This window comes from Phascolarctos cinereus, unplaced genomic scaffold, assembly GCF_003287225.1.
Source record: "Phascolarctos cinereus isolate Bilbo 61053 unplaced genomic scaffold, phaCin_HiC Scaffold_4;HRSCAF=312, whole genome shotgun sequence".
NCBI classification, from domain to species: domain Eukaryota; kingdom Metazoa; phylum Chordata; class Mammalia; order Diprotodontia; family Phascolarctidae; genus Phascolarctos; species Phascolarctos cinereus.
Genome location: NW_027555847.1, coordinates 437,146,617 through 437,172,061, shown reverse-complemented (window position 1 = coordinate 437,172,061; position 25,445 = coordinate 437,146,617). Strand labels below are relative to the sequence as shown.

At 37.4% G+C, this 25,445-nt stretch overlaps 1 protein-coding gene across 6 annotated transcripts; it reads right to left on the bottom strand.

Moving 5' to 3' along the window:
* Nucleotides 1-3,829: 3,829 nt before the first annotated feature.
* On the bottom strand, nucleotides 3,830-25,418 carry CUNH5orf22 (chromosome unknown C5orf22 homolog). 6 transcript variants are annotated; one of them, XM_020995803.2, is made up of 10 exons: nucleotides 25,011-25,407; nucleotides 22,847-22,992; nucleotides 19,463-19,612; nucleotides 16,284-16,737; nucleotides 15,328-15,609; nucleotides 14,704-14,766; nucleotides 14,290-14,411; nucleotides 10,977-11,043; nucleotides 9,745-9,884; nucleotides 3,830-8,863 (listed from the first exon to the last, which is right to left on the bottom strand). In XM_020995803.2, exons 1-10 carry the CDS (start codon nucleotides 25,089-25,091, stop codon nucleotides 8,731-8,733), a joined length of 1,638 nt encoding a protein of 545 aa, XP_020851462.1. In that variant the 5' UTR covers nucleotides 25,092-25,407; the 3' UTR covers nucleotides 3,830-8,730. The 6 variants fall into 6 exon arrangements, 5 of the variants coding, with proteins under 5 accessions (XP_020851462.1, XP_020851463.1, XP_020851465.1 ...); XM_020995804.2 differs by lacking the exon at nucleotides 25,011-25,407 and adding an exon at nucleotides 22,340-22,456 and having other exon boundaries at nucleotides 22,847-22,936; XM_020995806.2 differs by lacking the exon at nucleotides 15,328-15,609 and having other exon boundaries at nucleotides 25,011-25,297.
* Between the last annotated feature and the right edge of the window lie 27 nt (nucleotides 25,419-25,445).

Here is a 25,445-nt window from a genome sequence, read left to right as displayed (position 1 = left end):
TCCTACCTCCAAAGCCTCCAAGAAAAATATGAATCAGTCCCAGGCCATGGAAGAGTTCAAAAATGACCCTGACAAGCAAGTAAGAGAAGTAGAGGAAAAACAAGAAAAAGAAATGACAGTGATGTAAGAAAATAATGATAAACAAGTCAACAGCTTGCTAAAGGAGACCCCAAAAATTACCGAAGAAAATAATACCTTAAAAAATAAACTAACCCAAATGGCAAAAGAGGTCAAAAAAGCCAATGAGGAGAAGAATGCCTTAAAAAGCAAAATTGGCTAAATGGAAAAGAAAGTCCAAAAGCTCGCTGAAGAAAATACTTCCATGAAAATTAGAATGCAGCAAATGGAAGCTAGTGACTTTATGAGAAATTAAGACACTGTAAAACAAAACCAAAACAATGAAAAAAATAGAAGGCAATGTGAACTATCTTGATGGAAAAACAACTGACCTGGAAAATAGATCCAGGAGAGATAATTTAAAAATTATTGGACTATCTGGAAGCCATAATCAAAAAAAGAGCCTAGACATCATCTTTCAAGAAATTATCAAGGAAAACTACCCCGATATTCTAGAACCAGAGGGCAAAACAGAAATTGAAAGAATCCACAGATCACCTCCTGAAAGAGATCCCCAAAGGAAAACTCCTAGGAATATTGTAGCCAAATTCCAGAGTGCCCAGGTCAAGGAGAAAATATTGCAGGCATCCAGAAAGAAACAATTCAAGTATCGTGGAAAGACAATCAAAATAACACAAGATTTAGCAGCTTCTACATTAAGGGACCAGAGGGCTTGGAATATAATATTCCAGAGGGCAAAGAAGATTGGATTATAGCCAAGAATCACCTACCCAGCAAAACTGAGTATAATCCTTCAGGGGAAAAAATGGTCATTCAGTGAAACAGAGGACTTTCAAGCATTCTTAATGAAAAGATCAAAGCTGAATAGAAAATTTGACTTTCAAATACAAGACTCAAGAGAAGCATGAAAAGGTAAACAGGAAAGAGAAATCATAAGGGACACATTAAAGGCGAACTATTTAAATTCCTACATGGAAAGATGATATTTGTAATTCATGAGACCTTTGTCAGTATTAGGGTATTTGGAGGGAAAAAAATTAGATAGATAGATAGATAGATAGATAGAGATAGATAGATAGATAGATAGACAGATAGATAGGTAGACGGCACAGGGTGAGTTAAAGATGAAAGGGTGATATCTAAAAAATAAAATTGAGGGGTGAAAGAGGATTACACTGGGAGAAGGAGAAAGGGAGAGGTAGAATGGGGCAAATCATCTCACATAAACAGACAAGAAAAAGCTTTTACAGTGGAGGGGAAGTGGGGGAAGGTGAGAGGAAATGAGTGAATCTTATTCTCATTGCATTTAGCTTAAGGAAGGAATAACATACACACTCAATTGGGTATGGAAACCTATCTTACCCTACAGGAAAATGGGGGAGAAAGGGACAAGAGAGTAGGGGGATGATATAGGGGAGGGCAGACTGGTGGAGGGTGTACTCAGAAGCAAACACTTCTGAGGAGGGACAGGGTCAAAAGAGAAAATAGAATAACTGGGGAGCAGGATAGGATGAAGGGAAATATAGTTTTTCACAACATGACTACTATGGAAGTGTTTTGCATGACTACACATGTATAACCTGTATTGAGTTGCCTGCCTTCTCAATGAGGGTGGGTGGGGAGGAAGGGAGAAAACGTGGAACCCAAAGTTTTAAAAACAAAAGTTAAAAATTGTTTTCACATGCAACTGGGAAATAAGATATACAGGCAATGGGGTATAGAAATCTATCCTGCCCTACAGGAAAACAGAAGGGGAAGGAGTAAGAGAAGGGGGGAGATAGAAGGGAGGGCAGATTTGGGGAAGGGTTATTCAGAATGCATGCCATCTTGGGGTGGGGGGAGGGACAAGGAGAAAAATTTGGAACTCAAAATTTTGTGGAAGTGAATGTTGAAAACTAAAAATAAATAAATGTTTTAAATTAAGGGGAAAAAAAAGATTAACAGGATATTATGAGATACCGTTTTCCAGAGCTAGGACCCAGCAAGCAAACTGCATCCTGCACTTGGCATAACAACAAACCTTTGTATTCACTCTCTGGATCATCTCACCTTCTGGCAAAATTCAAAATACATGATGTGTTGCTTTTACCAGCACCAGGTGTTGAGCTCAGAGAAGCAACAGTCAAGTACCAATGTTCTGGTCATGAAGCCCAGCTATGAATCAAACTTCTCATTGTTGCAATTACCCCTCATTGTCAGGGCTACAGCTAACTTCGTAGCCATTGATAAATACTGAGAGGTCCCCACACTACTTTGGGCTCCCCAACCAGGAGCAAGGCTTAAGCATGTGTCATCGCTTGCAAGTGGTTTCCTTCACTTTGAAAATTAAACTTCTGTTTGATCCTTGACTCTCCCGTCTGTAGACTGCTCCATTTGACTCGGGCCGTCTACAGGTTGGAGGCCAGTTCTGGTCCTATTGACAGACCTAACCCTTTTCAATTCCCCAGAGAATGAAGTAGTGCTTGAGAGGGGGCTGGGTGAAAGAGTAGGGGGTTCTGCCTCCCACATTTGGGAGTGTATGTTTGTATATCTGTTATCACAACTTTTTGTTTTGTTTTGTTTTGGGGTGAGGCAATCAGGATTAAGTGACTTGCCCAGGGTCACACAGCCAGTTAGTGTTATGTGTCTGAGGCTGGATTTGAACTGGGGTCCTCCTGACTCCAAGGCTGGTACTCTATCCACTGCGACACCTAGCTGCCCCAATTATAACTTTTTGAAGTAAATATTCATGTAACAGCTAATATCACTTTTAAGTTATTAAATGTAATGGGGATGAAAAAGACCATCCCCTACAATTAAGGGCACACTATTGGTAGGAGTTAGAGCCTTTGCAGAGATTCTAAACATCCCAAACTCCCTTAAGGGTACTGGAGAATCCCAGAGGGGTAAAATCTAACATACCTAGTTTTCCAGGTGGTGAGGACCAGGATAGTTTCTATTCCATGTACACACAGCAGAAAATGTTAAGCAGGGAAGATTGGGGGCACTTAGTAAAAGATATATGAAATTATAAATGCCTTCTATAGAGGAAACGTTATATAGCTGAGGATATTAGCTAATTTTTAAGGCATGGCTCTGAATTGTTTTTACACAACTCAAAGTTCCATGAAGTGCTACCTAATTTGTATGGGGAAGGGCAGTTTCCTCTCCAAAATGCCAAAATGTTTATTTGAAAAGGGTATTAAATTGCTCTGGTTCAACTGGCAAATGCTACATCTTCTACTCTTTGAAAGGACTGCTCCTACAGAGGAAACTGGTGTGTCAGTCACTTTCTCATTTTAATAAATGAAAAAACATTTAATAAACACTTATGTGTCAAGTATTGGGGATAAAAAAAAAGTGAAGACAGTCCCTACCATCAAGGAACTTACAAGAAGGGGAGAGTGGCTGGGGGCTGGACATTTTGTTTTAAAAAGTTTAAAAATCTGCTGCCCAGAAGACAGCAGATTGACATACCTTTTCAGATACTCCTGGCAAGACTGAATTATGGTTCTAGAATTGGAAGGGGAGGGGAGGTGGAGAGAGACAGGGTGGTAAGGGCATGCCAGGTGACAAAACAGGGAGGCTAATGAAGTAGCCCAACTGGTCTCAAATAGAACACTTACCACTAAGGACCTCAGGTGCTCATAATTCCCAGACATTTTCACAAGCATCAGCCAAGATAGTACTTATTCTGACATTGGTGTTTAATGTGGAAAACAATTAAAAAAAAAAGGGATAATAAAAGATTCAGTAAACCAATTCAAAACACTGTGGTTCCAAGATAATTTATTAGTCCTATAGTTTAAATTTTTAAAAACTCTGTAAGCATGCCTCCTTTGATACATAAAATTTACTCAAATTTTCTTTTCTATGGACTTTCTATATATGATGCTCTTCAGAACTTTAAAAAAATAGTAACCAAACAGAAATAAATGAGATTTTCTCAATTTCCTCCAGTTCTGGCTTTAAATGACAAAAAGCAAGAACACTCCAAATTTCTTAGCACATGATATATCAAAATAGAAAACAAATCAGTTTTGGTTTCACACCAGAAAGTGAGCAGGACATGCTGCTATCTGCTTTGTGAAATCAATTCACACCAAACCATTGAGTGCAGATAGAGAACAAGATCATTTGTAGCCTGGTAGATGGCACCATCTACTGAATTGTAACAGTATTGTAATTTACCCTCAAAGGCATTATTTATTTCCAAGAAAGGCTGCTGCTACTGCACAGGATCTTCTACCACATAAGAAAAATAGCTGTCTATGGATTATGATAAATGGAAAAATGTGAAAAGCACCAATACTATGAATATTATTTGAAATTTATAAGTGCTTTCAGGTTTGCGAAGTGCCATGCATAACATTTCATTTGATCTTCAAAATACCAGACAGTTGAGTTAATAGTTTATAATATTCACCATGTGCCTACTTTGTGCTAAATGCTAGAAATACAAATACAAAAAGAACCAAAAAAAGTCCTTCCCCTCAATAAGTTTAAAATCTAATGAAGACAACACACAAAAGAAAGCCGAAACAGAGGCAGAGGGAAGGTATTCAATGATCTGGAACATGGTGAGAACTCAGAGATATCCCAAAATAATGCAGCCAAGTGGGAAATCAGAAGTTTTCAGCTGAGCTCCTTTCTTAAATGGAGGTTTTGGAGTTCAGGACTTTTACCCTCCAATGAGAGGGCAGAGGGTGGTGAAGAGGCAGAGTACCTAGGCTGGTAAGATCTCATAAGATGAAGAGGTTTTCCCAACAATGAGTTTTCTGGAGCATGATGGAGAAGTCAGAGAACTACCAGAGTAGGGCAGTCAGCTGATTTTACAGATGAGGAAACTAAAGCTTAGAAAGGGTAAATGATTTGCCCATGGACTCATAGATAATAAGTGTCAGAGGCAGTACTAGAACCCAGGTCTTCCAGATTTCAAATTCAATATGCTTTAAATGGAGAGGGTGGGGGAACCAACACAAAAAAACCCTCCACATTTATTAAGCTAATACAACATACCAAACCCAGTGGATAAAGCACACACAAAAAAAAGATTTTTCTTCTGAGCTTACATTGTAACAGAAGGTAACAAATATAGGGGTATTGTGGTCTAGGAAGTCATAAGGTAGTAAACTGAGTCACAGGGCAATTGACTGACCCATCCTTTTGAGGAATGATAGGACAATGTTGATTCAATTACCATTCCCAGAATAAGAGGAGGAAAGGAAGGGATGTGAGTGTTGTCAAGGCAGAAAAAAGGCAGGAATGAAATGTGGCCTTTATGTAACACTAGGCTGCATTCCATGACATGACACTGCCTCTTAAATATCTGATGATTATTAAACCATGGTACGTCTGGGTTCTCAGTGATATTAATAATATAACAGGTCAGAAGTGAAAACTTGATTCCCTCCCCTAATACTTATACTCAAAGATGCCATGCTATTTGTCAGAACTCTCTATAAATTCGCAATGGTAACACGTTCAAAATGAAAACCCAAAGGCCCTACAGTATCTTAAATGCCTTCTTCAAGAAAGGTAAAATTTCATTCATCCTATGGATATAACATTGGCCTTAGAATCAGGAAGACTCATCTTTCTGAGTTCAAATCCAGTTTCAGACACTCATTAGCTGTGTGACCCTGGGCAAGTCATTTAACCCTATTTGACTCAGTTTCCTCATTTTTAAAAAATAGGTGGAAAAACAAATGGCAAATTATTCCAGTATCTTTGCCAAAAAAACTCCTAATTGGGTCATGAAGAGTCAGACAGGGTTGAAACAACAACAAAAGTTCAAATTAACTCTTTCCCAATGTTATAGAGAGCTGACTTGTAATTTGAGCCACATAATCAACACAAGTATGAGATGGTGTATTAACTATCATGAGCTGGTCAGCCTTCTAGGGAGTTACCTTTTTGAGACTGATACACCATTAAAGAATGTTTAAAAATAAGAGTTTAGACACGTTTTTAAGTGGTAAAGATAAAGCTAAATCTAGAGCAGCAATATGGGACAAAGGACAATGGAAAGAGTGTTAGATCAGTCACTTGGGGTCAATCAAATTGGGCTCAATTCTTGGCTTTGCTGGCTATTATCTGAGTGGGCAAATGACTTAACTTCTCTGGACATTGTTGTTCAGTTATTTTTCAGTTGTGCCCAACCCTTCATGACCCCATTTGGGATTTTCTTGGCATAGATACTGGAGTCTTTTGCCATTTCCTTCTCTAGCTCATTTTCAGATGACGAAACTGAAGCAAACAGGGTTAAATGACTTGCTCAGGGTCACACAGCTAGTGTCTGAGACTGGATTTGAACTCATGAAAATAAGTCTTGGATGGCAGCACCAACACTTTCCTGGGGTGCTGTTGGCGACTCCAGGACCCTTCTCCCTGACCCTAGCCTCCTTGATCCAAGCACCATTATCTGTCTTACCCTTATGGTGTAAGAAGACTGGAAAAGTCACAGGGATCAAGCTAGAATCTTTGGCTTCAGAAACAAAAGGTTAACTGAAGCAACTGCAAGACTGGAATGAGAGAAAAAACAAGCCAAATAAGTCTGGTATCACTAAAAAATTTGAAATCATCTTTAGAAGCAGATGTTCAGAAGTACCAGACATATATGAACAATTTGGGGTCTTCTTCCACCATTCTTGACCAGAAGTTAGTCTCAATAAAGAAGCTCCTACAGAACTAGAATTAGAAGAAATAAAGAGAAGCCCAGATACAAAATGTTATTGATAGCCACAAGCATTCAACTGCCAACATAGAGAATACATCATGAAAGAAATTAATTCCAGTAAACTATCAAAAAATTAACCACAGAACTAGAGACAGAACAAAAGTTGAAATTAAGTTTAATCCTGAGGCTGGTGCAAATTATCCTGTCAAATAAGGATTCAAGTCTATTTACCACTTAGGGAGGTTGTGAACCAAAACAAAAAATAAATAAGCACAAAAAAATTGGTTCAGAAGAGACCCTAGAACAAGGATAACAGAATGCATGGTAGGGTAACGGATGTATGGTAACAGAAGTGAAAAGTGGTATAAAAATGTTAAATGATGAAATCCAAAAATAAAGGATCTTAAACAACAAGAAAATTAAGGAAGCTGAAGAGAAAGACAGAAAATGTGCCACTGAAGTAAAGTCCCCAGAAAAACATAAACATTTAGTTGAAAGTAGAGTTAATGAGGGCCTCAGTGAAGGCATGGGATAACATTCAACAGCAATACCAGCTGGTGTTACAAATGACAACTGAAAATAGACAAAAAGTGAGCAATAACTTACAGCATCTCCTAGAAGTGGTTGCTACCCATCTCTTGAAACGTGCCTTGAAGAACACTATCAGGGTAGACAAAATGTGAAAGATTCACTGCTGAAGATTTCTTGGAAAATATATTTTTTAAAAATTGTAGAAAAGTCCCCCAAAAAGCTACTTTTTCCAGTGAGTAAAGAATTGCTTATTACCACATTTTAGACAAAGACTTTACCTCTTATTTGTTTGTTTTTATTTATTTTTTTTTGCTAGGCAATGGGGTTAAGTGACTTGCCCAGGGTCACACAGCTAGTCTGAGGCCTCATTTGAACTCAGGTCCTCCTGACTTCAGGGCTGGTGCTCTATCCACTGTGGCACCTTGCTGCCCTAGCGTCTAAGTTAATAGATCTCAATGACTGTTACTTGAAGAGCTCTTTATCACTGTACTGAGTAGGTAACCCTAACTGGGTTTGTCATATACATTTTATTGATGTAGTGCTTCTAACATTCAAATACTCAATTTGGCCAATGGGAGAATTCCATTCAGGCATCTCCATTTATCCATCACTCCCCATCCTCCATCCCACATTATCTGATTTAGGATTCTGAAAAGGCAGGTTGATCTGTTTAAACAAATGGAAAAACTGCAATGTTTCAAAGGATCTACTGAGAACTGTCACAGCCTCCTAGTACACTACAAACTCTAATCTCTGCAGCAACTTAGTCGAGCTGCTCAGCCAAAGATCTCCAATCTGTGCAATTTTATGCCTGCTTGGCTTTAGCGGAAAACTCAGGGAGACAATGAGACCAAATTGAGAGTATCCACCTCATGATCCTTAATGAGGGGTATCTTTCTAATGCCACAGGGAAGGTATACTTGTTTTTACTATAAGCTCATATGTAGCTATTTATTTTTTGTGTGTGCATAAGTATATTTATTCTGAGTGGTACCTAAATAAATGTTTTGGGATTTGAAAAAAACAAAACAAAAAAAAAGTCTTTCTGATGTCAGGCCCAGCACTGTATCCACTGGACCACCTAGCTCTCTAGTTAGTTACCTCATCTTTAAAAGGAGGGGGTTGGATTACATGACTTGTAAGGCCCCTTCTACCACTTAATCCTGCAAGCAGGGTCCATTGTACTTTAGCTTACAGGTCTGAGAAACAGGATTGGGTTGGGAGGGGACGTGGAGGACAGAGAAAAGATAGACAAAAAGATATAGTGAAATAGTAATTCTACAAACTGGCATATTTGATATTCAATAACCTAGATAGAAGGGAGACTGAAGATTAGATCATTAGAAACAACTCCAATTAAAATTTCTAAGCAACCAAAATATTCATTCTAAGAAGCTGCATGGGAGAGTTAAGGAGACATTGCTAATACATTTTTTTAGATGGAATAGGAGTCTTTTTTCCTTTCAAGCAGGAGGTGAACTGGCTGAATACTCCAAGTGAATGTCTAGACTTCCATACAAAGTATGAAGCACATTAAGGACCTTTTCTTGAATAGTATCAACTTGCTCAGAAGGACAGTAGTCATCCAAACTTGACCTGTAACCAAAATTTGAATAAAATTACATATAGTTGAAGAGGGAGAAGGCTAACAAGCCAATGAACTTTACAATGATGAAAGTCTGCCTGTGCTTTGTGATTACACTGTTGGAATTTTAAAAAATAAATCAGTCCTTCCTGGAACTCACTAAAGAGGAGGGTAGGTAAATTTTATCAATTTTAACATATATGCTGCGGGTTTGTTACTTAAAAAGCAAAAAAAAAAGTATAATTAGAATAGTGATTTTAAAAGTTTGGTCCATGGATTGGGTTTAAGACAAAAAGCTGGTGAAGTCTGAACTTTCCAGAGAGCACAAAGAGAAAAAAACTAGGCAGAGGAAAATACAACTTGCTACTTAGTAACGAATTTCACAGCTTAAAAAAAAAATTGCTTAGCTCTCCACTAAAGGAATAAGTGGAAAGAAAAGTACAAAAATCTCAAACAAAGCAGCTCCTCTATGACATGATCTTCCTGTATTTATCCCAGTACTGATTGACCTTGCCTTGAGAATGAACCCACGACTACCTTCTGCTGTACAGCACAATGACAGAGGATCGAGTAGCAAAAACTGAAATCAGGCAAAGGTTTTTGTTTTGATTTTCTTTTTTTTTTTGGGGGGGAACAAGGGAATTACCTGGGCAGGTAGTTTGTTTGCAATGCTGAAAACCTTCTGAATAAAAAGTTTAGGAATCAGGGTCTCTAGCATGTTTAGCCTTAACTCTGTTCACCCTCCACCATTACGCAAAATTTGTTAGATAATGAAACCAATATATATAGATAGTAAAAGTCAGTATCAGGAACATGTACATAGATAATAGCAGTTAATCAGCCTGTGAATTTGTTCTTTAGGAAAAGAAAAAAATAATTTAGCGAGTCTTACCGGGCAATGGTCACAAGAGTAGGCTTTGGCAAGTTTTTAAGTAAATATTTTAGAGACTGTACAAGACACTCAATTTCTTGTTCTGTGCTGATATGGTGAGGAAGTTCAGAATAATCACAGGTCAGACCAGCCTGATGCACCTAACATTAAAAAAAAAAAAGCCTTTAAAAAGATATCTTTTCAAATATTAAACCTTTTTTCTTTAGCATTGTTATATTAAAACTTTTCTTTTTACACATTTCTAAACATAGTCCTCTTTCTTTCCTACCTAGGGGGAAAAAAAAGTTCAGCAAAACTAACCAATACATCAACTGAGTTTTAGAGCACATGCAATATCTGATACTCTGAACTTCCCATATCTGCAAAGAAGAGAGGTAGAGAGAGGTCTGCTTTCAAATAATTTTATATTCACTAAAGTCTTTGCATAGAGGTGATAGGAATTTTGTCAACAGCAATTCATTTTAATTTTTTAAGATAAGAGATTTAAAGCTCAACTCTCTCATTCTGTGGATGAGGAAACTGAAGCAGTGATGATTTGCGCCCAGGGTCACAAGGCTAGTAAAAAGTCTGAGATGGGCTATACCAAAGATTTCAGACTTTTTAAGAATGGTATATTAAAGGCTCAATCAAGCTGTATGATTCTGTGTGCAATAATTTCTACTTTAAAGAGTAGAGGCTTTCATTAGCCCAAGTCTAGTCAATGAAATCACATTCTGAGCTGTATTCCAAAGGAAGTAGACTAACTGAAGTTTATTGGGTGGGAATGGGGGAATGGGGATGAGGTGCAGGGAAGATGAGGAAGAGGCTGATAACTACCAATAAGACTAACTCATTTTCTATGTCACTGCTTAGAATACTGACTTGCAAAAAAAGATACCTACTAGTAATCACCTCCTTTTTTTCTGTATTACAATGAAAAACTTTCTACAGGGAAACAAAAATGTGGTATAGGCATCCCCAACATATTGAAAGGATATGCAAAGCCAAATGTATTGTATTTCTATATCATATAAAAATTATGAATACAAATGATAATGAAAAATTTTCTGATTAATGAAGAATTAAAGATTCTATTTCAATTTTTACTTCTTTTAATTAATTTCTCTCAATAATTCATCCATACTTCCAAGGCAGAGAAACCAGTGAATCATTTGATAAAGAGCCAATCTCCCCTCCCCCCCCCCCATGCTATATAAAAGGCTAATTTATAATTCTCAGTTGAAAATATTTACCATCTCATAGTCTGGTGTTTCCGTCCGGTTTTTCAAACTCTGAACAAGTGCAGTTAAGGACCCCATTCTATAAAAAAAGCACCCCCCAAAAAAATCCATTAAGTGCACAAACACCATACACGTCTTAATATGTCACAATAGGAAAAGACAAATTCTACTTAAAATTTTAAATTAGGACCATTTTATAGTATGCTTGTAGCATGAAGGAAAAAAGCTGTTAATATCTTTCTATTATGTTTAAAGTTAAGAAATCTGTTTTCTATTTAATACCCTAAGACTACAGAATATGTAGAAAGGTGAAGAGTTATACTTCTAATCCCTTTAAGCTAAGATTCCATTGTACCTTTAAAAATGATTTTTAAGCACAACAAATGTGATACAAGGAAAAATAAACACAGGTTTCCTAAAATATATTTTAAAATGACAATTTACATTCAGCAAAATCCTAAAAAATTTTCTCTCAACAGGTACAGCCTTTTATTTTTTCCATAAGAAAAATCTCAAAAGGTAAAAAACTAGTGAAAATCTTAATCATTTAATTTAGATGGAAATCTATTTGATAATCCCTCCCAGCCTCTAAAAGCAAAACGGAGTATTGTAATAGTGGTAAATACCCCACTCCTCTTCACTTTACCTAGAAACAATTACAACATTTGGAGTTTCATGCCCAGTACTTCAAATTTACATACTGGATTTTTCTCTTCTTTATACCCCCAATTTCTGCATTCAAAATAACACTTTTAGAAAATTACAAGATCTTTGCAGTTAGAAAAGTCCTGAGAGGCCATTATAGTCTAACCTATATCTGCAAAAGACAAGTGCTCATGCAGGGAAAAGAACCCTTGCTTCTAAAGGCAGCTCATTCCATTTCTGGATGGTTCTAAGCAATGAAGTGTTTTCTTCCATCAAATCTAAATTTGCCTCTTTCCAATTTCTGCCCCTTGGCTCTTACTTCTGCTCTCTGGGGTCAAATCAAACAAGTCTAATCCCCTTTCAATGGGACAGTCTTTCAAATGCTGAAAGACAGTTGTTACAACTCCTTTACTCCAGGCTAAACATCCCTAGTCTCTTCAACTGTATCCTGAAATAATATGAACTCAAGGCCCTTCACAGGCCTGGTCATTCTCCTAAAACTTTTCCAGTTTATTAATGTTTCGATTGCCTAAAACGTGGCATCCAGAATAGAAAAATGTATTCCAAATGTGATGTGACCATGGCAGAGTACAGAGAACTATATGGCAAAATGTCATTTAACTGGCTGTTTCCAACTTAATGGAAACTGATGTAGATTTCACAGAATCACAGGATTTAGAGCTGGAAAGGCCCTTAAAGGTCATTTAGTCCAAACTCCTAATTTTATAGTGGAGGAAAATGAAGCCCAGAGAGGACAGTTGGCTCAACCAAGGCTGCCTAGATAATAACTAACATAGCTCAGAGCCTAACCAGGTTTTCTGATTCTGAATTCAGGGCTCTTTTCAGTTAGGCTATGCTGAAGAAAAGTCAGAGTACTCCCCCATTCTCCTAACAAACCAGCAACTAAAGGTTTAGTAAATATAAACATGAGATTATTAGGCCTTAGATTTTCAACATGTAATAAAAATTATGTTTTAAAGTTCAACAGGCAAAAGATATTTCTTCCAATCCATTACACAATCTGCTACTGAGCCCCTGAACTTCCTCTGTTGGTCCAAGAAAATGACAAGGAGTTAAATGTAAAGTTAACTTGAGAGTTTATTATAGTTCAAAAAGGAACCCTGAGTCTAGGGATCAGAACCCCTTTATTTTCCTCTTTTGCTTAAGTCCAATGCCAAAGCAAGCCTTCTGCCTATGTCCTGTATCTCATCTCCTCTTACCCACTTCTCTTTTATGCCTTCTCTTTCTCATCTACTGTCTTTTTCTGTGCTACCTACAAAATACCTCACTTGTCCCTACCTCTCCTTCAAGACACTGTCCTACTACTCTGTCCCCATTCACATCCAAACTTCTAGAAAAAGCCAGTTATGCCTGCATCTATCCTCCTCCTCACATAATTATTTCTCAATCCCTTGTAAGACGGCTCTAAAACACATCAATAGGCTGATACTCTTCTTTCCAAGATTACTGACAATCTCTTAACTGCTACAAATGTTAACCTTTTCTTACTCCTCAACTTTCCTGACCTTTTCTCAGCTTTTGACACTGACCACCCTCCCTCTTTAACAGTTTCTTCTTCCCTGGCTTCTGTGATCCTGCACTTTCTTATTTTTCTTCCTGTCTCTCTGAGCCCTTGATCATCCTCTTCCTCCAGCCCCAGTAAGTGTGGGCATCTTCCCTTTAAAGCCTTCTCACTCTCATCAGGTCCTGTGGGTCCACTGAACCAGTTCTGTGCAAATGACTGTCAAATTTATATTGCCAGGCCTCCTGAACTAATCTCTTCTCCAAATTTCCAACACAGAAACTTCAATGGCAGCTGTCCCATCTTTGTCTCTGGCTCATTGGACCCTTGGAGCTCTGAATCATCTAGGCCTCCTCTAACAGCTCCTTGTGCCTAACTGGCAAGGGAGTTTGAAGACAATGCTCTCCTGGGGGCTCAGCAAAGGATGGCACTTCCTTCTCCCTACTTCTAATCTTGGGCGTGTGGGCATGTGGGCGTGTGTGCATGAGTGTGTGTGTGAGAACAATGCATGCTGAGATTACTATTATACAACATTACATAATGACTACATCAGAAAGGTTAAGAATCCAGATCTCAAGTCAACTGTAATCAATATTTTGGGGGTCCCTTTACTTACTTTCACAAAATATGAAAGAATATATTTCTTAGTTCATTGAGGACACAGAATACATACTAAAGATGCTGATGATGCCAATAATAGAGCTACAAATGTCATCAACATTTAACAGCCAGTAATTTTTATACTTTTGAGTTTTCTTCTAAGCCACTTAAAGAAAAACAATCAGTATTTTCATGATTCTAGCTTGAAACAGTGCTGATATGAAAAGAAGAAACTTTTCCCCTTACACTGATGACACACTTCATAATGGCTCCTTTTTTATCTATGGACTTAACAAGATGTTTGAATGGTGAGGGCTTTGTCAGCACAGGACTCCTGGGAAGGCCCTGCTCTACACTTTTGAAGATGCAGCTCCCTCAGCAAGAAACAATTTTTTTTCCAGTTGTTGAAAAATGCTACTTTTTACAGTTATAATAAGAAGTTTTACTTTTTTAAACCAGGCTAACGATCTACACATATAAGCAACATGAAAAAAAGTTCTCCAGAAGATGCCAGTAGCAATAAAGAACCCCCTACCCCACCTCCACCTTAATTCTCACCCAGGATTTGAAGCCCATCTCTGTACCGTTTCTTCATCGTCACCATCACACAAGTCTGCAAACGCAGCTTCTAAGTCTTCCAGCTGATGAACCCGACTTTCCACACAATCTACCAAGCCCTCCTTTAAGAATGGAGTGTAAACACTGTAACTGATTTCAGAATTCAAAGAAAATCCCATTACAATGAAAATTTCAGTTCTACAAAAAAGGAAAGAGAGGGAAAGGATTCCTAAACTCCAACACAAAAATGATTTGTTTAAATTAATAAAAAAAGAACTTGGGCAGTCCCTAGGAAGCTGTCAACTTAATAAGCTGCCAGTCATAGGGTCTTCAAAAAAAAATCACTAAACATAACATGGGGTCTTATAGAGGTTTTTTTTAATCTTCCCCATCCCTCAAATAAAATTGGCATACCTCTGTCAGCTCTGTATCTGGCTTTTTAAAACTGTATAGTTCTTGTAAGAGCTTGTATTCTTCCTGGAAGACAAAACAAGCCCCCGGGGAAAAAAAAAAGATATATATTAAAGTGAAAAACAGTTTTACAGAGAAAAACTTCTTCTGATGACTCTTTAAAGATTATTCTAGAAAAGTCAGATGAGAAGTGATCTTCAGATTTTTACTCTAAATGGTCCAATCCTTTTCAGGGATTCTTCACAAATGATTATTATTGGAACAACAAATATAAATTAGTTATGTACAAATACTTCCTGAAGCCTACAGAGCAATAAGAGTAAGTATTACTCTGAAGCATAAAATCCCTTAATTTAAATATTCTTAACTGTTCATAAATTTTACAATACAAATATTTTAAACAAGATACTTAATCATCACATAGAGATTTTCCAGATACCAAGCCAAACTTCTGAGAGCGTATAAGAAATCTTGGGAGAAAAAAGGCCAGAGTAGAGGATGTATTTCAGTCAGTGAGCTCCTATACACATAGGGATTGAAGTCTACTGCAGTTGAGGAAATCTTTGAGGGAGAAAAAGTCCTCCCACTACGTGCTCATGTATAAGGCTGCTAGACCGCACCACTTACATAGGAGAGCATATGTGGTACATAATCCCACTTGGGAATATGGGCAGCAGAAAAGGCCTTACAATACATGTCCAAGCATTCTCTACTATGACAGCTTTCTAAGGAGTTCTGATTGCTACTTAGTAATTTCTGATAGCTGCTGATCACGGAGGCCATTGGCTCCAGGTGAATGATTCTCCACTTGAACACAACATACGTCTCGTTCCAGCAGAGAAATGGGGAGAGCTGTAGATAGAAAATTTTCTCCTTTTTGTAGTTCCAGAGGGCATGACGCACTGTGCTCTATAGCAAGAAGGGGAAAATCAGGATGATGGATATTAGACAAACTCTGAATATAGCCTACATTATAAAATCTTAGTGACCTTTAATGTTACATGAGAGCGTTCTGTCATCTAAGTGACTCATAATTGCTTCCTATGTATGTGCATGGTGTAAAGGCAGTAAAATGGAGCACTGATGTTTATGAGTATTTTCGGTTTCTGACAATCCAAGGTGTAGATTAAACCACCCCCCCCAACACTAAATTTAAATTCCAAATGGGATACGAATAAAATGTGATCCTAAAAAAAAAAACTCATTAAAATTTAATGACTTCACTCACTTTAAGGTTAATACTTTCTGGTTAAAAGTATATTAGAGACATGGAATATCAGCCCATTTGATTGGATGATGTCACTATTGTCATAATAATGTCATAAATGTAGTTATGCCTTGGATTCTTGCATCCTAATCTTAACTAGAACACATACTGCCTTGCTTCTGTGATCTCATAAAGCAGCCTAACAATCACATGTTTCTAGGTAGTTAGTTTCTCCTTGGGTTGTTTTAGTGACAGACAATGACACATGAACCTAAGAAGTTAACTTTACATGATAAGAAAGAGACTCTGAAAAATGCAAACCCATTTCCCACCCTCCATCCTGTATGTATTTAGTCACCCACACTAGTATATTTACCTGAGAGAACATTTCTTTGAAGGGATTCTTGACTGAAAAAAAATCTAAGTCAACATCTAAAACAAAGGCATCTCCTTTCTTCAGAATCTGGAGAATATCCCTAGCACTGGCTCTAGTTTGGCAGTCCAGCATTTCAGGATAGCTTGAAATTGCTGGTGCCATGCAAGTTTGGGGAGCCAACTGTGATCCTGTATCCTTTTCCTTTTCTTCTGCTTTTTGATTTGGACACAGTCCTTCTGAAGAAGAAGAGTTCGTCAATGCAGTGCTTTGTGACTCTTCTGCAGCTAACTTCAGCCTCTTAGCAGAAGGCACTGCTCCACTTTCCTCTTGACTGCTGAACAGTTGGGAAGGATTTACCAGAATTACGTCCAACTCTAAAGGCTTTGGGTTCTCCAGCTGATCTTCAGAGACATAAAGACCATCACTTAAGAAGTAATGATCTGTACTTGTAACCCTAAATCACAGGAAAACAATTTCCAAAGTGAAAAATGAGAAAACATGCTAAAATTTCAGTGTGCACAGTAGGAACAAGAGACATTTAAAAACATTATAGAAAAGCTAAATTTGGAGAAGAAATTTTCATAACTTATAAAGAAATACCTTTAAATAAAACCTAGTATTTAAGTTTTTAAAAACAGAGAATGGATTTTTTAAAAGTAATGCTTACCTTTCTAATATTTAACATGGAAAGCTACCTTATTAAATCCAATGAACATGAGTGGTAGATGTCTTTCTTACCTTTGAAACATCAATATATTCTTAAATTTTTAAAAAACAAGACAAGCAAAATCAACTAATCAGCATAACCAGATGCTTCCCTAGAACAACTGTCATTCAAGTAAAACAATACCTTTTATTACTTTTTTCCTCTTTAAGAGGAATTTAATTTAAGTCCTTTAATGACCAAAGTCTCCTTTTTCTATAGCATTGTTCATTGAACTAAAAAATTAAATTAAAAAGAGAACACAAATGGATATAAATCTTTGATTTATTTGATAAGAAACCATACATAAAAGCAATCTTTACAGTCCAAACAGGAAATAATATTTCCACACTAACCGAAAGCTATACCAGCATATTTTTAAGTGTTCTAAAAGAGAATATTTTAAAATATAACTGTACCACTCTCACTAAAAAGTTGGAAAGGCAGCCTAGTACAATGGAAAGAAGATGGGAGTTAAGAGTGTGAATCTGATCAGGGTTCAAATCCTAGGCCACACCACTATCTGTGTGACCTGTGCATTATTAGATGAGATCTCAGGTTCTTTTCTATCTCTAACGTTCTGTGTTAGTGTTAAATTGATGTTCTTTTAGATAATTCAGCTAAATTTCACTGACTATACTTCACATATATTTTGCCTTGAGGATCAACAAAGAACAGAACCTGCAAGACGAAAAATTTGGGCCTGGCTATCTTTGAGATGCCTTCTAGCTGGCAGATTTGGTGATTCTGTAAGAACAGCCAGTACTATCTCCGCCCCCCCCCCCCAAAAGCTTGTGTTGAACATCTAGCTTAAATGCTTTAAAGGAGCAGAAAATCAAGTCAATACATCAAGGGCCTGTGATTTCTTTAGTATGATAATTCGATTTGAGGAAGTACAACATAAGCTGTGTATAACAAAGAACTAAGAGAACTGCCAGAGGCTCAGAAAAGTTGAGTGACTTGCCCATTACACTCAAGCTAATAAGTGTCAGGTCAGAGGTAGAATTCAAGCCCAGGATCTGACTCCAAGCCTGGCACTCTAGCCAGAAAATCATATTTCATTTTTATTAAGCCTGTTGACTATCAGGTCAGGCTCACATTTTACAACATTAGTTCTACAAGTCGTCCTACATACAACAGGAAAATAAACAATTTTTATTATGTATATAAAAATTCTGCCAGTACAACTTACATTTTGTGTTATAAAAAGTAGTATTTTAATGGCTTAAAGTGTTTTATCTAGCCATAAATGTTTTGATATTCCAAAATTATTATATTGGTAACACAAGATATGTAAGCAAAGTTTACTGTACTGGTGTACATAATATAAACTAATTGTGTATACCACATGCTATGATAGATGTAATTTATTGCATATTTTACACCGCTAAAATGTTTATAATTAATGATCTTGAAGGGCCACTTCAGCTCTAAATATGCGATTCTAAGATAGAAAATCTAATACTACAAATCAGTGTTGGTAACTGGGTGAAAATGGCTGGAATAGTTAAATACAAATGGAAAAAAAGAAATACCTTTATTTAGTAAGTTGATCTCTGATATAAGGACCTATATTTACCTAAAATAGTGTATCTGGCCACTCAACTGTTGATGACAAAACAGTATGCAGTAATAAAAAGGGGAAAACAGCAACACATTCTTTTTTGTGTTTTTTTTTATTATCTTGAAAGCAAAAACACACCAAAATTTACACATTAAAATAAAAATCAGCAAATAGGAAACATTTAACACTGGCAGTGTTTTCAGAAAAGAATGATGAAATGGGAGTCAGAAGACCTGGCTTCAAACATTTAATCCCTCTAAGCCTTAATTTCCTCATAGCTAAAATGAGGATAATAATATTTGCATTACCCCTTGCAGTGTGAGAGAAAATTAGTTTTTAACTGAAAAGCACTAGATAAATGAGTTATCAGTGAGATGAAATAAAAAAACATTTGGAAAGGAAAATGAAATAAGAAAAAAAAGATCACATAATAGGTTCTTCATTATTTAATCAAATGGCCAAAGGGAGGAAGCTTGCCAAAGACTTAAAGTGAATTAATGAAATCACTCATGAGATGAAACAAGATTAGAATTCAGAGTTCTATTTTAGAACAAAAACTTATAATTTAAAAGATTTGAACCTTAACTTAAAGGCAAAATATAAAAGTATTATGTCCATGTGTGAATTTAGGAAGTGCATTTGAGTGGTAGGGAGAGACTGGATTCAAATACCAGGTCTGACAGTTACTAGCTGTTTGGCTCAGGCCAAGACACTGTACCTATCTAAGTCTTAGTTTTCTCATCTGTGAAAGGAGATATTAGTACTTACATCACAGGGCTGTTAGGAGGAAGGCCCTCTCTAAACTTTCCAAGGCTACAAAGACATGTGCTATCATTACCTTATTTAGCTATAACTAAAAGGCATATGAAGCATTTAACCCTTTTCATACCTACAGAAATGATAATGTGTTACCTGATAGTTGTAGTGGAGGTGTCTTTGCCCACTAAAAAACAATGTTTGCCCTCCTTGATTTGCTGAGCCCATGATGGATGGAGCCATATTACATGAGAAAAATGACCTGCATAAACTACAGGCATAATCCAGTTCTCAATACTCAATTCCCTAGAAAATAAATAAAAGAAACATTTAAGTTATAAATTACAAAAATTTTCATTTAAATCTAGGAAGTACTCTTTATGTAGTTGATACGCTAGAAGTACTTATAAAGATACACACTTTTATCAATATTTGCTTGGTTTACTTTAAAATTCCAAACTATAGAAAACTGTTCTGAAAGGAATGAAAATTTAAAAAGTACAGTACTCCCCTAAGGATCAATACCCCTCCAAAAAAAAAAAAGGAATGTGGTAGTGGAAAACTGTAAGTGGTCATTTGTAAAAGTAAAAAAAAAAGAAAGAAAGAAAATATATAGTCACAGAAAAATGTTGAATAAAATCTTAGCAGAATGAAGTTGGATTTGTGTAAGAAATCCAAGCATAATTCAACACTAAGAAAGCAATCAACAACAATTATTTTTAAAACAGTTTAATGTGGCTCAGGGGATAGAGGACAAGCATCAGAGTCAGGAAGACCTGTATTGAAGTGCCATTTAACATAGGTTTAATGACCTTAGGAAAGTCATTTAATCTCTCAGTCACTAAGGCAACTCTCTAATGCTATAAGCACAAAGTAGGTACAGCTCTATGCACAAGGTGATGGGGGACAGGGACACGGAAGTGTAAGGGCAGAATTTCCTCACCAGAAATTCAAAATACCAATGAAATCACGGGTCTAGATAAAACCAAAAACATCACAAACTACTTGATTCCATCAGTAGATAAACAGAATATATTCAGGTAATTTAATTATTGTGTATGTAAATGTGTGTTTGACCAAAAGTCAGCATTCTTTGCAAAGGGGAAACACTAGAAGCTTTCCCAGTAAATAAAGTAAATAAAGGAAGAATGCCCCTTTCCCCACTATCATGTAACACAGTCCTACAAATGTCAGCCTTAGCAGTAAGACAAGAGAAAAAAACTAAAGGCATAAGCATAGCTGAAGAAGAGACAAAAAGAATCTCTATTTGCAGATAACATGATGGTTTCCTTGGACAATCTTACAGAGCAAAGAAATGGAGACAATTAACAGCTTGGATAAAGGAGAATACAAAATAAATACATGAAAACAAACATCATTTCTATATATCAACAATAAATAAAACAGAAAATAATGATGTTAATTTGTGGTTTTCCTAAGCAAATACATGGCTGTAGGGATTTGTTTCTATTTGAGTTTGACCCCAGTGACATAAGAGATAATCAGGAAATGGAAGATCAGAAAAGGAAGCAAGCGGACAAGTGGAAAGAAGGAAGGATAACAGATGGTTAGTCAGTGTTCCACTGGTACCACAGAAATGTACAAAAACTTAGAAGGAGGCCCAAAACACACTGGATGAATTCTCCATGGAGGATCTTTAAAGACTATTGGCAAGAGACAGAGGATGAGATTGAATGGATTGATTCCAATTTGCAACAAGAAGGGAATACCATAATATTTAAGCTCACATAATCAATGAGATAATAAGGTATATTTTTATGACGGATAGTTTCATTCTTTTTCCTACAACCCGGTCATGACATATTCTGTCATATTTTAGAAATGTTCTAAGGGAGATTTAGGTTTCAGGTAAGGAGTTATGCCCTTTGAGGTCTCTTCCAACTGAGATTATCTAACTCAGAAAATAAGGATCATAAGTGAATTTATGTAAGAAAATTTCTGTTAACAGTATTTTTACTGAGCCAGTCTCTAACCTGAGAATACTTGGAGCTGCACAAAGTAGGCCTAAGAGATGGGAGTGTCAGTAATCAAGTAGTTTAATTAATCAATTTCAGAATGAGGAATGTTCTTCTAGCTGAAGTAAAAGCACAGGCTACGTACTTAAATCACAACTAGGGAAGGTGGATTACAAACAGTCATTTAGAGATTTCCCAAGAGAAAACTACAAGTCCCACAAAACAACAATTCTTTGGGGGTTGTGACTACCTCCCCTACAGTACAGAACTAGAGTTCTGTGAGGAGAACAAGTTCTACAATCTTTGACTCCCTTCACTTAAGGTCCACTGATTGTGAGTAGTGTCAGAGTTTTGATTAATCAGTTCAAGGCTGCATTGTGAGCTGACTCCCAAGCCAGAGAGGCAGCTCTTAAGAAAACTAAATTATTGGAATATTCATTATACATATCATATTGAGTAATATGAAAATTATAAATTCCTTTTTTATTTCTCAAACTGTCCATGACCTATGACTTAGACTTCTACAACAGGGTGTATACCCCAAAGAGGTCAAAGATAAAGGAAAAACCATTATCTTTTTACCCCCAAATCACAAAACAAAGGAGATGCCCATCTCTTGGGAAGTGACTAAACAAATTGTGTTATATTACTATAATTATAATATTACTATTATGTTATTATAATAGAATATACTTTGATGTTGAAAAATGACAAACACAAGGAATTAAGAAAAACACATGAAGACTTGTATGGACCAGGGCAGAGTGAAAGAGAATAATAATAAAAATAATAAATTGAATTATAACAGCAGCTCATATGGGCTTTAAGGTTTGCAAAGTATTTTGTATACATTATGAAAACACTAAAAAGCAGTTGAAAAAACTGCTTTGCCTAAAATTTTTTAAAAAATAAGCACTTATTTTCTCTCTCTATCCTTATTAAGAAAGCAGAAAGAGAAATAACATCCTTGTAACAAATGTGTATAGTCAAGGAAAACAAATATCCACAACCGCCATATCCAAAACATATGTCTTATCCTACATTTTAAGTCCATCACCTGTCTGTCAGGAAGTCGGTAACATTGTTCAACCCTGGTTCTCTGGAATCTTGGTTGGTCATTGAATCAATCAGGAACTCTGATTATTTGTAAAAGCTCACTCTCAGCCCTAGAGAACTGGTAACAAAATATCTCTTCATTATCTCAGTAGACAAGTGGGGTAGGCAGAAGAATATGGCACTATATCATATATAGTCTTATATCTGTTGGTTTTGCTTGCATATATTTCTTTTTAACAAAAGAGGGCTCATGGAGGATGGGGAAGAAATGCAGAGAGAAAATGGGGTATAAAAACAAAAGGCACAATAAGTCTAAAATCAAAAAAGACCTTAACTACTTTTCCGCAAAACACAGCCCATTACAAATGGCACAGTTATCTGCTCGAGCTTTTACTCCACTCCTATGAGTGGAGTTAAAGACAATTCTACTTCCTTAGTTACAGAACATCTATAGAAAAAACTCAAGTTTCAAACACATAAGAAATGACTAATATTGAATATACGTTACCCGAAGAGAGCTTCCTTGTCAAACACAGTATCTGCTGGCATATTCACAGGAATAAGGAGGTCAGGATGTGAATCAAAATGAACAAAGGTTATGTTACCGGCAGGAAGATGTTTTGAGCCAATAGCTCGGTATATAAAAGGCAAGACCTGAAGAGATAAATGGAAGCATAAATGCACTGAATTGGCTTAGAGGGAAAAAAAAACCACAAACGTATATTACTAGAGACTAAAAAAACCTTAACACCATAAGCAGCTAAATTTTAAATGGGAGAGATGTAGTATTATTTATTGTTGATGATGTCCAAATTGCTATTTCTAGTCAGTGCACTTGAATTCTAGTCCCGCCTCTAGCAACAACTACTTGTGTGATCTAGAAGGACTACTTAACATCTTTGGGACTTACGTCTTCTCATTTATAAAATAAATGTGTTGAAATGGTTGATGTCTAAGGTCTTTTTTTTCAGCTCTAAAATTTTATGATTCTGTACCTAGAATGGAAGATCTTATTTTCTGATTCATCCCTCCTCTCCTTCTGGAGCCCTCATTAACTAACTTCTGCTTACAATTATTTCTCTAGGATATACAGACTCTGATGATTTGAGGACAAGGCTTCCTAAAAATATTAGTTACAGATCTAGGGTGGTGACTGCTGAAGAGGTAAAGACAAAACAAATACATTATACGAATTAGATTTTTAAAAGAAGGAATGAATCACAGCTTTAAAAAAAGTTCAATATCACAGTCCTACTTGTTACACTCAACCTGAGATCAAGGTCCAAATACAGAGCAGGGAGTCTGCCCTTTTTCTTTCATCTACTGGGAATGAAAAGGCCATCTACAATAGGTACCTCCACTCTCTCTTTTTTTTTTAAAGGCAAGTGAGGTTAAGTGACTTGCCCAGGGTCACACAGCTAGTAAGTGTCAAGTATTTGGTCTGAGGCCAAATTTGACCTCAGGTCCTCCTGACTTCAGGGCCAGTGCTCTATCCACTGTGCCACCTAGTTGCCCCAACTCTCTTAATCCCTTACAGTCTGGCTTCTGACCTTATCATTCTGTCCAAACTGCTGTCTCCAAAGTTACTAATGATCTTAGTTGCAAAATCCACTGACTTTTTCTCAATCCTCATTCTCCTAGACCTCTCTTCAGTCTTTAACACTGTGGATCACTCTCTTCTAGATATTTAATAAATGTTTACTGATTGGAATGACTGTTAAGAAAGTTTACTACGGAACAAGGCCTCCTCTAGACACATGTTCATCGACTTCTGATGGTGTGTCTCACTCTGAGGGAATAAAGTACAATTCTGACCTCTACCTCTGTTACTTGGCTGCTTACTGGAATTACCAGTCAATGTACCCCAGAACAATTCTGTAATAACCCCATCTATACTTTGTTTTTTCTTGGTTGTTTGCATGCTCTCTCCCCCATTAGACTGGAAGCACCTAGACTGTTTCACCTTTCTTTGAATCTGAAGCTCTTAGTACAATACCTGGCACACAGAAGACACTAATAAATATTTGATTCATTCTCAACTCTGATGCAGGTTCCCTATTCATTACTCCACGCAGACCCTAACATGGAATCTCTACAAATCTCAAGATAAAGTACTGTGAGTAGTCCTTAAAAATATTAATACCACAGATCAATCAATTAACATTTCTTAATCGCCCATTACGTGCCAGGCACTCAGGATACCACAAAAAAGACACAAAAGATAAGTTCTGCCCGCAAGGGGCTTGCAATCTAACGGGAAAGGCCATGCAAAAGAAAATATACAAGCTACACACGAGATAAATAGCAAATAACAGAGATCGAAAGCTCTGGCATTAAGAGGAGTTGAGCAAGGCTTCCTGTACAAAGCCTGATTTTAGCTGGGGCTTAAAGGAAGTCAGGGAGGGGGCGCATTGCAGCCACGGGAGTACGTGCAGAGAAAATGCCCAGGCCGAGAGATGGAGGGTCCCGCTCCCGGACCGGCCGGGGGCAGGGTCAGTGTTATCTGGGGGATGAGGCCGTGGCGAGCGTGGGATGGAAGAAGGCAAGAGGGGGCCGGCTCTAAGCGCCAAACACAACATTTCGTATTTGATCCAGTGGATAGGGAGCCAGTGGAGTATACTGAGTCTGGGGGTGACAGGGTCAGACCTGCGCCCTGGGAGCCGAGCTCTTACCTCCTGGTGATCCTCCACTACCCACACGGGTAACTTCGGATAGAGCCGGAGAGGGGGCCGCTCGCCGGGGGAGTGAGTCATTTTTGTCCGCGCTCAGAACTTCAAGGTCTCCAGAGTTCCGAGATGGAACCTCAGGCTTGCGAACGTTCCATGGGAGGATGAAAAAGAAGAGCTACGGAGAAAAATCCGGACAACCAAAAAGCGCCAAAACCTACAGAGAGCAAAGAAGTAGCGGAAATACTAGCTCTCACCCGGATGTGGAAGCAGGAAAGGCGGGCCAACCTAGCTTGGCTCGCCCCGCCCCGTGAGGGACGCCCAGCGCTGATTGGATCTTCTAGACTTTGCTCTTCCTGACACAACACGCTCCTTTACCAATTTCGGAGGGGACCTGACGCGCATGCGCCTTCCGCAGGGCTGCCTGGCACGCCGCAGTCC

What these genes read in the sequence shown, in the direction of transcription:
- CUNH5orf22 (XM_020995803.2), bottom strand. Translation starts at nt 25,091, where the DNA reads ATGACTCACTCCCCCGGCGAGCGGCCCCCTCTCCGGCTCTATCCGAAG. An exon ending in GACAAGGAAGCTCTCTTCGG is followed by an intron (nt 19,613 to 22,846) that starts GTAACGTATATT and finishes TTTATTTTCTAG; the next exon opens with GGAATTGAGTATTGAGAACT. An exon ending in TACCACATATGCTCTCCTAT is followed by an intron (nt 14,767 to 15,327) that starts GTAAGTGGTGCG and finishes TTTGTCTTCCAG; the next exon opens with GAAGAATACAAGCTCTTACA.